The following is a 13,988-nucleotide window of genomic DNA, read 5'->3' on the forward strand; positions in this document are numbered from 1 at the left end:
CCCTGCCAAACACAGGGAGAGGCTCTGCTTGCACAGACACTCTCCCAGAAACTCAAGAGCAGTGGGGGAAAGGACACTGGTGTCTGTTTATTGGTGGTGTGGCTATATCCTTTCTCTTCTTTTTTGCTCAGCAGAAGACTGATCCTCTATTTCGTGCTGCAACTCTGTCATCAGCCAAACAAAAGAAGCAGAGACAGAAAGTATTATGTGTTCTTCCTGGGTTTCATTCCTCTTTCTTAGCCAATCCTCTTCTACAGAAGAAGCACTGGCCACATCTTCCGCTTTAGTATTTTGTCATGGGAAAAAAATTGAAACCCAAGAACAGGAAAATATGATATTACTGTGATCCCAAGCCAAGCTTGCATTCTTTGAAACATATAAATATCTTTTCTTTTTTGTAAATCCTTTTATAGAAGAGGGCTAGCTTTAAAAATGACTGAAATAAACTTTCTCCAACCAGCTTTGCTTCCTGGTTCCAAGTTTCTGCTTTTACCGAAAGTTGTCTGAGACACTATGTGTTTATAATGTTAGATTCTGGCAGCTCAAAAAAAAATCCTCAATGCATTAACTTACGTTAATTTTTCAGGGTATGTATGGTAGCAGAAGTGCTGACAATCTATCATGCCCTTCTCCACTGAATGTCATTGAACCAGTAAGTAGCATGCTGTATGTTTTGCTAAGAAAAATAAATAAATAAATAACAGGAAGGAATTTATTAAAAAAAAAAAAATAAAAGATCGCAGGAGATTCATTTGTCACACAGTCCTGGAAATAGTTTACTCACTTCAGTAGTTCTGTTGAAAATAGTTGCATTTTCCCTTAAGCAAAGTTAACCATAGGTGTAAGCAGCTGTAAAGTCTTGTTTATTTTTAAGAGGAATATGCAGAAGTGAGATGTTGTTGCATTTATTGACTAATGATGGTGAGTTTTCCAGGGAAAATTCTTATTTTTCTATGAAGATTATGCTAGGAGTCCAGGGTAAGCTCCTGAACTACTGAAGTGGTAGGAGTTCAAAGACTGCAGGGAAAAAAAAAAAAAAAACAAACTTGAATTGTTTTAGCAAAGAAAAATAAAATCAAGCCTTTACGTGTGCCTCTGTCAATTGCTCTGGCAGGGTGCATCTGTATTGCAAAAGTCAGTGGTTTGGGGAACTGCCACAGTTCTTATTTTTGTTGGCTTTCAAAAGAGCCCATTCCTTTTTATGGTCCCCTTTGTTGCAGTCATAAAGGCAAAGCATATATTTATTTTATAGCCGTATTTGTTACATGGAGGGAATGAGTAAGTGATTGAATAAATAACAAGAAAGCGTGGCTGTGTCTGTATTTGACTTTTTTATATGCTTATTCAGGTCTGTTTCTTTTCTGAATCTTTAGGTCTCGGAACTTATGCGAGAGCAGTCATTTCTGAAGTCTGAACTGGGTTTGGGACTGGGAGATCTTGGACTGGAAACTCTACCAGCAGAGGGTACAGAGTCCGTATTCTCCCATGGAAACTCTGATTCCTCCTCAGTGTGCTCCACTGCAAGTAGAAAAGCTGGTGCTGGATCTTCTGAGCTAACGGGAAAGTCTAAGAGTCAGAGCAAGAAGTTGTACCGAGCCTCTGTTGCCTTAACACCAGCACCCCCAGTGAGAGCAGGCACTGGACAACAGGTGGAAAGCTCTGAGGAGCTTGCAGACTCCAAGCTGGAGGTGGATCAGAAACTTGAAAAAGTCCCTCGAATGCCTTCGGTTGATGAAATCCACAAAAGCGTGGAGCAGGAAGAACTGCAGCAAGTTATACGAGAGGTGAGGAGAGAGAGGTTGAGATCTAAGATGTTCAAACAGTTTTTTCTGAAAATTAAAGCCAAATTACATGTAACTCTTTGCCACCAGGTTTTTTATTCCCTCTCAAGCCAAGTCTCCTTACTATTACTGTCCTATTTCTAAAGACTCACAGTGTGTCATGAGATGTCCAAGCCATGTTTTTTTCTCAAGCAAAGCAGTAGATGTTTTTCAGTGATAGTGGTTAGCACACAAATTAGTAGCTAGTTGCTACTATAAGTCTAAGTGAGAAAGAATTTACCATCTCTACTTCTTGGTTATGCATCAGTATTTCAGATTCCCAAGTGAAAATTTCTCTGTCATGTTTGCTTGCTAAAATGCCAGTTTGGATTTCATTTGATTGATGAAACACTGTGTCTAAAACAACTTGTAGTAAATGTTAAAATGTTAAAAATACTTGCCCGGTCCCTCTACCCCAAACCACTAACAACTTGAGGAGTGTAAGTAAAGCAAGCTGAAGTCAGATGAGAAATTATTTCAGACATCAAGACTGAGGTTGGACCAATGCTGTTGGACTAGTTTCACTGGCAGTCAATAAAACTGAAGGTTGCTTGGGTATCCTGTGGTCCAGGTTAAAAAACAGCACTAAAATTACATGCTTGCTTTGTCAGTGACCTGACAAAAAGCTTTATGGCAAGTAGTATAAATGGGAAAAAGAAACTTTTTTTTCAAAAGCAGTGCCTACGAGAAAGTGGTGCTCTTCCTGCTCTGAGTACAGAAATGGGAATTGAGAACTTGTGGGTTTTATTCCCCCTCTTTCACTGGAGAGGGACCACTTAGCCTTTAGCTAGGGGTTATTGAATCCTTACCCTTTAGCACATCCTTTGAAGCTTTAGTATGGTGCTGCCATAATCCACTGTAAAGGCCAACAGAGGTGCCATGCTCAAGAATATGCAACAGGCCAGGTTGTAATGCTGAGGTACCACCCAGGTCTGTTTGGTTTCAGGCAGTGAATAACTGGAACCAGCTTTGTCTTTAAAACAGATGAGAGGCAGGCTTCTCCTGTTATAAAACAGGAGCTGTGATTCCAGAGGGATCTTTTGCCACTCCTTCAGCCCCTTTCTTCCAGTGCAGAAACAGGCAGAATGTACTGGACTATAAAGTATCCTTTTACTCATTGTGTGACCACAAGACTGCTGTGTCTGTCTCTGCAAGTGGAGATGTTCTCTTGGCTGACTCACTGTGGGCTTTGCTATGTGTAGGCACTTAACACGTGCACAGTGAGATCTGTGAAGCAGAAGAGCATTACTAAGGAATGTTCTGATTGAAGATAATAGCTGGAAGTACATGAAGATATTTACTTTGCTTAGCTTTGGGTAACTCCATATATAACCAGAGCTGAGACTGCCAAAAATGATACTTAGCCACAAGCATTAACAGTCAGAAAACTGCTGGTGTTAAAGTAGGATACAGTTTTGCAGTGAGGTGAGGTGGATGCCAGCTTTCAATAAGTGCCCTCGTGGTATTGAGTAATACCTTGCCCCATCAGTAGCCCCATTAGAGTCAGTGGGTTGAGTTACAGACAGAGGCATTATCTTGTGGAAGGAAGGGTACTGCAGTCAGCTCATGGTGATATACTACTGGACCCACAACCTCGTCATTACTGTGCTTAGCATTTGGAACTGAACACCCTCTGGCCATCATTGATACTTACAGTGGAGCCTGTGACGCTACAGTTTTAAACTTCTACTTTGAATGTAAATGAATGAACATGGCAGGGTGGCAAGCATTTATGTTCCAAATGTCTTCCTGCCACCCTGCCTCCCTCCTGCTGCTATCTTCTATGTGCTGGAGTTGAAGAAGTCTTGAGAAAGGCCTTGTTTTAGGAGATGTCATAAAATACTCCTAAAGTTCCCAACTTCTCTCTTCCTGGTCCATTTGCTTTCTTTTTATCCATTTTTAAAAAGATTCCTTGCCTAGCGTTCAGAGCACATGTACTTATCATGCCTTGCCCTTTACTGCTGATTCTGAGCTGAAGCCAAAATATTTCTTTTGTGTTGTGTCCAACAGTTCTACAGAAACCTGCATTTCACAGGTCATGGTGGGATGCTGCTAAAGGAGAAAAAGAGAGGAAGGAGAGAGCTGTAATTCAAATGTATTGTAAGAAAAACAGAGACGATAATGGGAGCTGGAGTCAGAGTACAGAGTTATTTCAGTCAGTATTTTCTCTGAGGTTATCCTATGTGAAGGTTCCTTTTTAACTTTATTAATTGATAACAAAAAAATAAAATGTGTACTCTGCATAGAGATTGTTCTTTGGGTTGTGTGGCACTAGGGACTTAGTAATGCTAAAAGCATCTGTGCTGAACCGAGAGACTAGTATTCAGATACGAGTAGTCAGCAAATAGCTGAGCTTGACTCACTTTGTAAATGTTTGAGCACACGGAGAGATTGTCCGTCAGTTTGGCTGCGTTGGCAGCCTGTTTTGGATCATCTCTGATTCAGAACATGAGAAGTTTTGTATTGGTTCATAGCACATGGTAGTTTTTGCAGAGCAAGAATGTACTATTAAATATTGGTCAGGAAAATCTCTTGTATTTCGTTAGAGCTAAAACACAGCACAAATTGAAATGTGTCTTCCTTAAGTAGCCCTATTGTTAGCGAAGGAATTCTGTTCTTGTTGTCAAAAGAAAGAAGTCTATTAGTATGCATTCTTGATATATGCACTCACAAATGTTAAACCATTGCTTATTCCTCCCATTCTCTGTAGCTGCCTGACCTTGTGTTGGGGAAAGAGAAGTCAGGCAGTGTTACAGAATTTGCCTGGGTGGGTTGCAACGTATGTGAGCTTTGACCTGCAACTATGTGCTGGCATTAAAAAAAAAACAACCCCTTGGTGTTAACTTTTAGCATTAATGGACTAACTCCCACAGAAAAGCATTTAACAATGCGAAATGTTAAATGTCAAACAGTGGCCTCCTTGTTTTGTTGAAAATACAGCCTGGTCTCCTCTGGAGTATCACATGAGGTACTTACTACTTGACATGTAGGTCACAGTGTGACTAGGAGTGTAACCAGGACATCTCACTCTGCTCTTCTGCAGTTCAGAAGATGGGATAATATGAAAAGCTTTCTGTTTAAGAGTAATGTGTTTTTTTTTGTTGTTTTTTGTTTGTGTGTTTGCTTTTGCTAACAGTCCTCCATCATAAATGACATTTTAAAGCTGTCCTTTAAAAAAAATGTACAATTTTCCAGTCAACAGGTTTGAGGATATTGTGATAGATTTTTAAGGATAGACAGATGGTTGGATAGAGAATCTTCACTCTTCCATTTCCATTTAAAGCCATGTTAGCTCAGCATTGACCAAAATTTTAATGTCTATTGGTCATCTTTCCCTTGGGCAGGCCATTTAGTTCCTCATTTTACAAGCATGCAAACTCATCAGTGCTGCCATGAAGAAGTGGCACAAGAAGAAAACTGACTAGAAGATAATTCTTTTAATTCTAGAAAACATACCTCAGATGAAGAATGAGAGGACAGTGAAAAGCCTTATGCCTGTTTTCCATCAACAGCTGCAGAAGACCTACCTCCAGAATTGCCACTAAGACACATTTCACTGTCAAGGAGTTCATTATATAGCAGCAACATAAGATTGTGGTAATGGCAATTCTTTCATAGTGAGAAAGATTACTGGTTTACTGTAGTGAAACTATCTGTGAATGTGGAACTGTCTTATTAATGCAATATTAAATATTAGCGTTGTATTAATGTAGTATAAATATCATAACTTATCTCCTCTTGTGGAGTGGGTTCTCTCCTCTTTCAAATGTTCAATTTTTCATTCAGCTGCTAAAAATATGGGTGGAGCACACATTGACTGCCTTCTGTCCTTCCTACAGAGGAAGCCTGGGCACAGTGCTGTGCCCTGTGCAGAGTAAATGGAAGGTGCACCTTGCCCTAAATTGCTTGTGATGAAAAAGACAAATATTGGCAAATGTCATGACAGGCACACGGGACTGAGTCAGTGCAGGAATCGATACCATGCTCACCATGCAGGAATGACCTTGATGCGTCTCAAAAGGAGTGAGGAAGCAGCGGCAGTGAAAAGCGGCAGCAGAGGGTGGCCTTGTTGTGTTCTGAGCAGAAAGGTGAGAGGCAGAAGGCTCAAGTGAATTACCAAGGTCAAGTGAGAAGCTGTTGGAAGAGCTGAGAACAGAGCAGGAGCTGCTTTCCTCCCAGTCTCTGCCTCATCACAAGACTGTCATAGTAGACCATGTACTTGCTAATTTGGGAAGCTTTTATTAGCTTACTTTGGAAAGTGATGTTTATTTTTGTCTATCCTGAGAGGAGGGCACAGAGTGCCTGCTTTTTAGTGTCCTCGGAGACCCAGCCCTTGTGATGCTGAGAATAACACTGGAAAGAGGTGAGCAGAGCTCTGCTACAGCAGGGACCTGCTGGATAGCCAGGCTGCTGTGTGGCGTGGGTTCTCACAAAACTCGTGCTTCCTGCTGCATCTGTCAAGTCTGCATGGTGTCTTTCCATCTGCCAGAGTTTCTAAATCCAGGAGGCACTTACTGAATTGACATTGGTCCTAAAGCTTTGTACATATGCATGCATGCATCAGCATAGATATTCACAGGATTTTTGGCAGTCAGTAAAATGGGTCCTGTTGAGCGCTGGCTTTTCTTTTGTCCATTAAACAGCAAGCAATGCAGCTGAAAACCTGTTTCCGAGTAATATTGTAGTCTGTGAATTTCTGCTTGATGCAAAGTAGTAATGAAACAAGGAACTTTGCCACTAATGGTTTAGGGATTGAATTGCTTGCCAATGAGGACAAGGGATAAATAACCCGTTGCGAATTCTGCTGCCACCCTTCTGACGTTGTTGCTTAATCCTTTTGACGCACCAGGAAAAGGGGAGACTTACAAGAATAATTGCAAGATGTTCACAGGGATGAAAAGAGGGCTATTCAAACATGGCAAGGCCTTTAGGAAGGCTAAATCTGAGTAAATACTAATCCCGTGGTATTGGTGGGGCATCAGAACATGAACAGATTTTTTATTGGCAAAACCAGGGTAAGAAATAAGGGCTTTTTTTCTGGCATTTAGTCTCACATTCATTACAGTTACTCGGGCACTTGAAAGCTGTTTCTGAAGTGATGCTGAAAGGTATTTTGTAAGGAAAAGAAAACGACACTGCCTAGCTGGTCTAATCAGTGTTAACATAACTGACCATGGTTGCCATGCTCTGTTTCTCACCTGCCTACATTCTTCCGCCGTCATTGTCCTCACCTGTCCCTATAACCACATCTCACTTGTTACTGGTTCCTGAAGTGAAGACTGTCCAAAAATGAATCAGTGCCCAAGATTTCTTTTACTTGTGAACAGCCCATATTATTTTTCTGTATTGTGTCTAGGTTTCTCCTTTCCAGCACAATATGCTATTATAGAACTGGTTTTTACCTTATTTCCTCTTTCTTTTCTTTTACTGTAGCTACCAATGCTCTGTCCCTTCTTTGTCCTGGCCTCACTCACAGTTAGGTGCCTACTAGGTATAGTTCCTGTTTTTAACTATAAACTATATTTTCTGTAATTAAACTTAATGGGTAAGTGTTTTGTCACAATAGTGTGAAAAACAGTCTTTGCTGGCACAGACAATATCCCGTTGGTCAACAGATGATGTGAGGAACTGTTGAAGTTTTCTGTTTGTCTTTGCTGCTGAGAGTATGATTAGGATTATCTTCCTCTTGATTTATATGAAGAGAGCAGCTCATCTTCATAGACTTAGACCTTTCCTGCTGCATAATGCATCTGTGAGGTAGATAGATACTGCCCTCCTTTTCAAAATATAACTAATGTTAAAAAAAGGTGCATGTGGTGTGCTTTTGGTGTGTATATCCTGAAATGCTATTTTCAGAACTTTGCATATTTGAAATATATTTTTTCTTACCATAAAACCAGCAATCCTGAGTAGAAAATGCAGATATACTTACCATCTGGAAAAATAAAACTACTTTACTTCGCATTTATATGATTTGTAAGAACTTTAAAATTACTTACAGTTATTTTTTCCAATGGAAACCCTCTTATATTTATCTATTTGAAAGTTGATTTTTTTGGTGTTTTATGCTTTCATATGTTGATAATGGCAAACATGTCTGCAATATCACTTAGTTTTAGTCATTGGTTGTATAACTTACTGAGCTTAAAAATTCCTCTAATCCCTTTCAGATCAAGGAATCTATTGTTGGTGAAATAAGGCGAGAAATAGTAAGTGGATTGTTAGCAGCCGTATCACCCCAAAGCAGATCTGCAACTGCAAAACAAGATGCACAGCCATGAAATGGGTACTACAGGTAATCTTGGTCAATCTGCCAGAACCATTCAGTAGCTCGCTGAAGGTATTTTTTTATCACGTGAAATATCATTGTTAACTTAAATCTTGCTTGTTTCCCCCCTGAAATACAAGTGATCAGAACTGAGGTTCATTAAACACAAAGGTTATTGATATCCTGGACAGCTTTGGAAAATCAGCGGTTTTATAGTTTGGCCCATCCTACTGTCAGTTTTCATGTAGTGGTCCTTGATTTTTTTATTTGTTTCTTTTAATGTCCTCCATGGTGACTTCACATACGAATGCATAATGCATGAAGATTTCCTTAGTATGCCTGCATTAGACACAAATGTTATCAAAATACATGCTTAAACACAGAAAGCAGACTTCCAGAAATCTAATTTAGCTATTTTTCTTGCTTTCTCTTTTCTGCAAGGTTGAATGTAGTCCGAAATGCTGTGGAATTCTGCTTTGGGTGGCATACACTGGCAAGTGTCAAGTTGTTTTTGCTTCAGGAGACGTTAAAGCTGCTGAGATAGGCTACTGTATTCGACGCTTGGTTCTATGATGTGTGCCTTTCCTTGAGTTCCTATCTAAAGACTTAGACACTTTAACTAGTTTATTACTTTCCGTAAAGCATCAACAAAACTGTGGCTCTCTGAAAGGTTTTGTATTTATTTGTATGTCCTTGTTGTAAATTTTTGTGTAGCTAATTTCTTTTAGTGATGCATCATGAAACTTGAAAATTTGCAAACTTAACCAATTTATAAATAACACGCTCATGTTCAGCCTACCTTTTTTTTTAAAAAAAAAAAAAGAAAAAGAAAAAAGAAAAAACAAACAAACAAAAAAAAAAAACACTGACCTCTATGAGGTATTTATTGTGCAATAACTGATCCACTTTGAGAGCTTGAAACAACCAATAATTGTTTCCACTGCTGTTACTTAGTGCCACTTCAAAAGAAGGAAAATATCCTGTTGAAAAAAATTGCTGTTAATTCTTGGGGCGGTTACTATTAGCAGAGTGGTTGAATGACATGAGGTTACTTAAAACTACTTAAAGTTCTGACACTGAAAGCCTTATCTTTGTGTAGAAGACAACTTTTAACTAATTTTATTTGCTTCCTTACTGTTTGTTTGCCCATCCCTATGTAGAAAAGTGCCTTATTTTAAGCACTGTTTTTGTCTTTGTGTTGACTGCTCTCAGTCATTCCAAGAACAGGTCTCTTCTGATTTATATTAACAAAATGCAATAAAAGTACTGATATTCTGAAAGCAATTAGGATGTGCAACTTGGAATGGATGAATGACCTTGCTTGTATTATGGGGAAAATGGAAAAAAAAAATCTTTTCCTTCCCTATCCTTCACTGATTCTATTTTCAGTTAGATTAGTGAACATGCATTTGTTCCAGTGGAGAAAATTGGAAGTCATTGGAGGTTTTATGTGGTCAAATAGACACTTAGTGGATATGTAATATCCCATTTTGCTGTGCTTGGAATCTCTTTACTCCTTTGCCATTTCCAGCAACTAAAACTCTTTACTGTGTCAAGGTCTTTAATCAGAAATAGTTTCAAATGTAACAATATTAGAAGAAAAAGTTTCTAAGATTTTTAATTGTGTTAGGAAGACACACAAGGGCTGATTTCTTTAAAAAAAAAGTGTATATTAAACCAATAAAATATTTATTTTGCCTATAATCTGTGTCAGTGTTTTTTTACACTTCCCTGTGCATGTTTTACTCTTAAGCAAAATAAGTTATGTAGATTTGGGCCCATAGTGCACAGAATGGAGAATGGCAAGAAAGCTTGGGACTTGGGTTTCAAAAAGCTTTCAGATGTTCAGTGTATCCAATACCCTTTGGAAATGTGAGATATTATTTTGAGAGAAATGTTGGCACTTAAAAGCAAACTCTTAAAGTTGTTGGCTCCTCTTGCAGCTCTCAAGAATTTGGTTGGGCTCAACCTCTCCTCAGAATTTGTCCCTGTGAGTAGAGCCAGAGCTTTCTTGAAAACCTCATCTTGCATGCTTAGAAGCTGAAATATAAACTCCAACATCACTTGTGCGTGGAAATTTGTATGAGGTTGCAAGCTGCAGTAGGTTTCTCCTTTCCTTTGCAGCTTGCATGAGTACGTAGTTCCACTGCAAAATGTCACCCAGAGAACACACAGCCAGACCCGAGTGCTACAACCTCCGGTTGTGAATGCGCAAAGCCAAAGCTTACCCAAATAACTGGAGCAGCAGATGCTCCCCTTGTCCCCCAGCCAGATTAATTAGCACACCCTGTCGTTAATGTAAATCCTGTGCCCGTGTGCTACCCAAAGTGGTGTTCCAAGAAAGGTGACAACTATGGCTCTGATGGAGTGATGGAGGAAAACACCCCGGGAGCTGGCGGACATCAAACAGGGGCTGCCAGCAGCATCCTCCACGGGTGCGGCAGCCTGGCCACACTCTGCCTTGGCGAGAAAAGTCACTTGTATACGAGGTCCCAGAGTATCTGGGGCTCGTTAGCTTGGAGTTTATAAGACTATTTGATCTCAGCAACTTCAAGTCTAATGTTTAATATATCCTGAGAAGTGAGAGAAAGAATGCCAACTTTTCATTCAGTTGATGGAAGGCAGATTTGCGAGCTTCCGGCATAATATAAAATAAAGGCATTTCAAGACAATATTTCTAAAAGCTATACTGAAACTAATGAATATGCAAGCACATAATTTTCTGTAAACCCAGTAACAGGATTCTGCCACTCTTAAAAACACCTTCATCTAATATTTTCTGAGTGACATTTATGTAGGTATAGGAATGCCTATAAACACTTGTTTAAAAGAAATAAATCGTAGTGCCCTGCTGTCATAAATTAACCTGAACTGATACCTACCTCTATTGACATTTCTGTTTGTGTTTTAGGAACAGCTGTCGTTATTGTTGGACACATGCTGAACCTGGATGGCTTGCCCTTTAGTAATGTCAATTCAGCTGTAATGATTTTCTGAGCAAGGGTGGTTTTTCTTTAGTTTAAAGACTGAAACTGCTACTTTCCCTACAAATTAGTGTTGTCTTTTTTTTTTTTTTTCTGTCAGCCTGCAATTTGATACAAACTCTATCTCAGATTGAAACAGCTGTATCAGCGGCTGATAAATATCGATCAATGAAATTTGTTATGAATAAAACCAACAGTAATACCAGAGAAATTTTGGATGCTTTTCTGAGGTTTACTGTGATAGTAATCTTGGTGACTGCCAATTGGCTGCAGGACTATAGGTCAAGGGCTATATTTTGGAAAATATAAAAGCTAACTGTTTTCTATGGTTACAGGACAACTCCATCTTTACTGATAACATAGCAAATAAACTAATCTTTAGCCTGCTACAAAGCAGCAAGTGCCTATCGTGCTGCTCACTTCAAGCAGAGGTTTGGTGGTCTAGTTTTTGGAGAAATTGTGCCTTTTTTTTTTAAAAAAAAAAGATGAGTGAATGTCTGTTTCTAGCCCCTGCGACAAAACTACAAAAATGACCTCTGCTGAAATAAGGTGGTGACATCTCAGCATTCAGCAGCTGGAGAAAATAGCTTGGGATGCAAGTGTTGCCCCATGAACCACGCGGGATAGCGCTGCAATGGCTGTGAGGTGCTGCTGCCACTTGGCCACAGCACTGTGTGTGAGAGACCTGAGAAGGAAGGGACTGAGGATGACCACTGGCCCAGCTATGTGGCTGGGGACAAGTATGTAACAGGGGAGGCTCCTGCTGCTGGTAGGTTCAGCAACCCTGCTTGGAGAGCAGACTCAGGGTGGTCCTGCTTCTGAAAGAAGCAAAGGGCTCTTGAAGCTTTTTCAGGTCATTGCCAACCAAGACCTTCACAGGGGTGGAGGCTGCCTTGTATTTTCTGCTTTCTCTGAAAAGGTGTGGTGTGCAAACCCTCAGCAGACAGCTTTTATAAGGCAAGCAATGTCCAGGAATATTCTTCAAGCCACACACTTCCTAAGGACTGGTTTGCCATGATCGAGGTCCATTTTAAGCTGAGAATTCAAAAACTCATTAACACATTCCAACCACTGATCTTCAGCAGTATTACTCTACTGAGTCTCACGAGGCAGTGTTTATACTGCCTTTGGATTTTGTGTACTGCTGAGAAAATGGCTTCCACTTAAACTATAGTGTAGATAAAAACGTTTGTTCATTTATATCACAGATGAATCAATTTCAATGAAATTGGCCAAAAGATACTGATTACAGAGAGAGGTAACAGGAGCCCAAATTGGAAATGAGAGTAATTCAAGCCATGACTATTTGTGTAGAACAACATTGCACCTAAACTACTGGAAATTCTCTCTTTTGGAGGAGTTTCTTTAACAGGGAACAAAACCAGAACTCTGAAACTTGGCTGATGATGCAAAATAGAGTAACTCCTGGTTAGATGGCTCCAGGCCGGTATGCTTTCTTCTGAATTAACATGACAATGTCAAAACAATATATGATTTGATTTTCAAGAAAAACAATAAATGCATTGCCTTGACATATGATGCAAATTTACTTTGGTATTTTATATATTAATTTAGATGTGATAATAATCCTTTATATTCATGCCATAGAATAAAAATGATCACTATCATTACAATCAGAATGTAACAATAAGAGCAATTTTTTTTAAAAAAAAACAAACAAAAGAATATTATCATTCCAAATAACTTGTGTATCATTCAGTTCTGCATAGATGCTTGCTGAGTGATGGAGAGTATTATATACAGAAACATCTTTTTGTATTATTGTTTTATTTTTTTAACAGGGTAAAAGGGGTAAGCCTGGACAATGGTTAAGTAATTAAATTATAGCAATGAGAAGGCAGCATGACAGAAAGAAAGAATTGTCAGAGCGGGTGAGTAGCTGTTCTGCCTACTGTGGTATCTTTGGTACAGTTGCCTAATTGTGTATTTTTTTTTCAAAGTTTGTGAAGTGTTATATAATAGCATAGAGTTTTGTTTTTCTTTTTTTTTTTTTTCCTTTTTTTTTTTTTTTCTATTTTCTAAACCAGTTCTGTTTTCCATTAGTTATTTGCTACAATTCATTAGGGAATTATAGTTTTTTTTTTCTTTTTTTTTTTCTTTTTTTTTCCTTTTTTTTTTTTTTAAGAAAACTTCTACACAGATTAGCTTTAGATTTTCTTTTATAAGTGTAAAGACAAGAGAAGAGAGGTCATTTTGAAGGCCAATTCCTGAGCTATATATTATACAAAGCTTAGGATGAAATTGCTTTTAAAAGCAAGTTTTAAACATATACTTAATAAATTAAGTATTATTATTGGGGGAGTTACAGGAAAATTTACATATAGGCATGTTTTCATGCTGACATAAGTGATGAAAAAAAATCTCTGCAAAGGAATTGATGATTACTGAGTATTAGGGAGTCTAGCAGCATGAGCTCATGAGACATTTGGAGTTACAGTGCAGTTAGAAACATAAGAACAGACATAGCAGATGAAACCCAAGGTCCAGGCCATTCAGTATCTTCACTCTCACAGTGGCCAACAGTGTATGTTTGGGAAGAGCCAAACTCCAAGTGGAGTGTGATGAGTATCTCTACCCTCCCAGCTTCAGCACGTAGTGGCTCTGGACTTTCTGGACAGTGATGGTATAGTTGATGGATTTCTTTTCTGTGAATACATCTTAATTGTTTTTCTAGTGCATGTACAGTTTTGGTGTCCACAGAATCCTGTGGAGATGAGTTCCAAAATTTAAGCCCAGGTTGTATGGAAAAAGGATTTTTGTCTGAGCTGATCCCTTAATAATTTCACTGGATGCATTCTAGCTCTGCCACTGCCTCCAGACCCTGTGAGGTTGTGCCCTGTTGGAGAGGGCACAGTTCACACTGGGGTCACCATTGATTCCTAGCCTCATTCCTAC

General features: G+C 39.1%; 1 protein-coding gene across 2 annotated transcripts in view; it reads left to right on the plus strand.

The window, feature by feature from the left end:
* Positions 1-9,792, plus strand: part of ITPRID2 (ITPR interacting domain containing 2) — a 42,314-nt gene extending 32,522 nt beyond the window's left edge. For both annotated transcript variants that reach the window (XM_068685867.1, XM_068685868.1), the window contains 4 exons: positions 587-652; positions 1,374-1,784; positions 7,991-8,115; positions 8,530-9,792. In XM_068685867.1, the coding sequence (XP_068541968.1) occupies positions 587-652; positions 1,374-1,784; positions 7,991-8,101 (588 nt within the window). In that variant the 3' untranslated portion in view covers positions 8,102-8,115; positions 8,530-9,792. The remainder of the gene's footprint in view (positions 1-586; positions 653-1,373; positions 1,785-7,990; positions 8,116-8,529) is intronic.
* The last annotated feature ends 4,196 nt before the right edge of the window (positions 9,793-13,988 follow it).

The sequence above is a fragment of the Anas acuta genome, chromosome 6 (genome assembly GCF_963932015.1).
Source record: "Anas acuta chromosome 6, bAnaAcu1.1, whole genome shotgun sequence".
Lineage (NCBI taxonomy): Eukaryota > Metazoa > Chordata > Aves > Anseriformes > Anatidae > Anas > Anas acuta.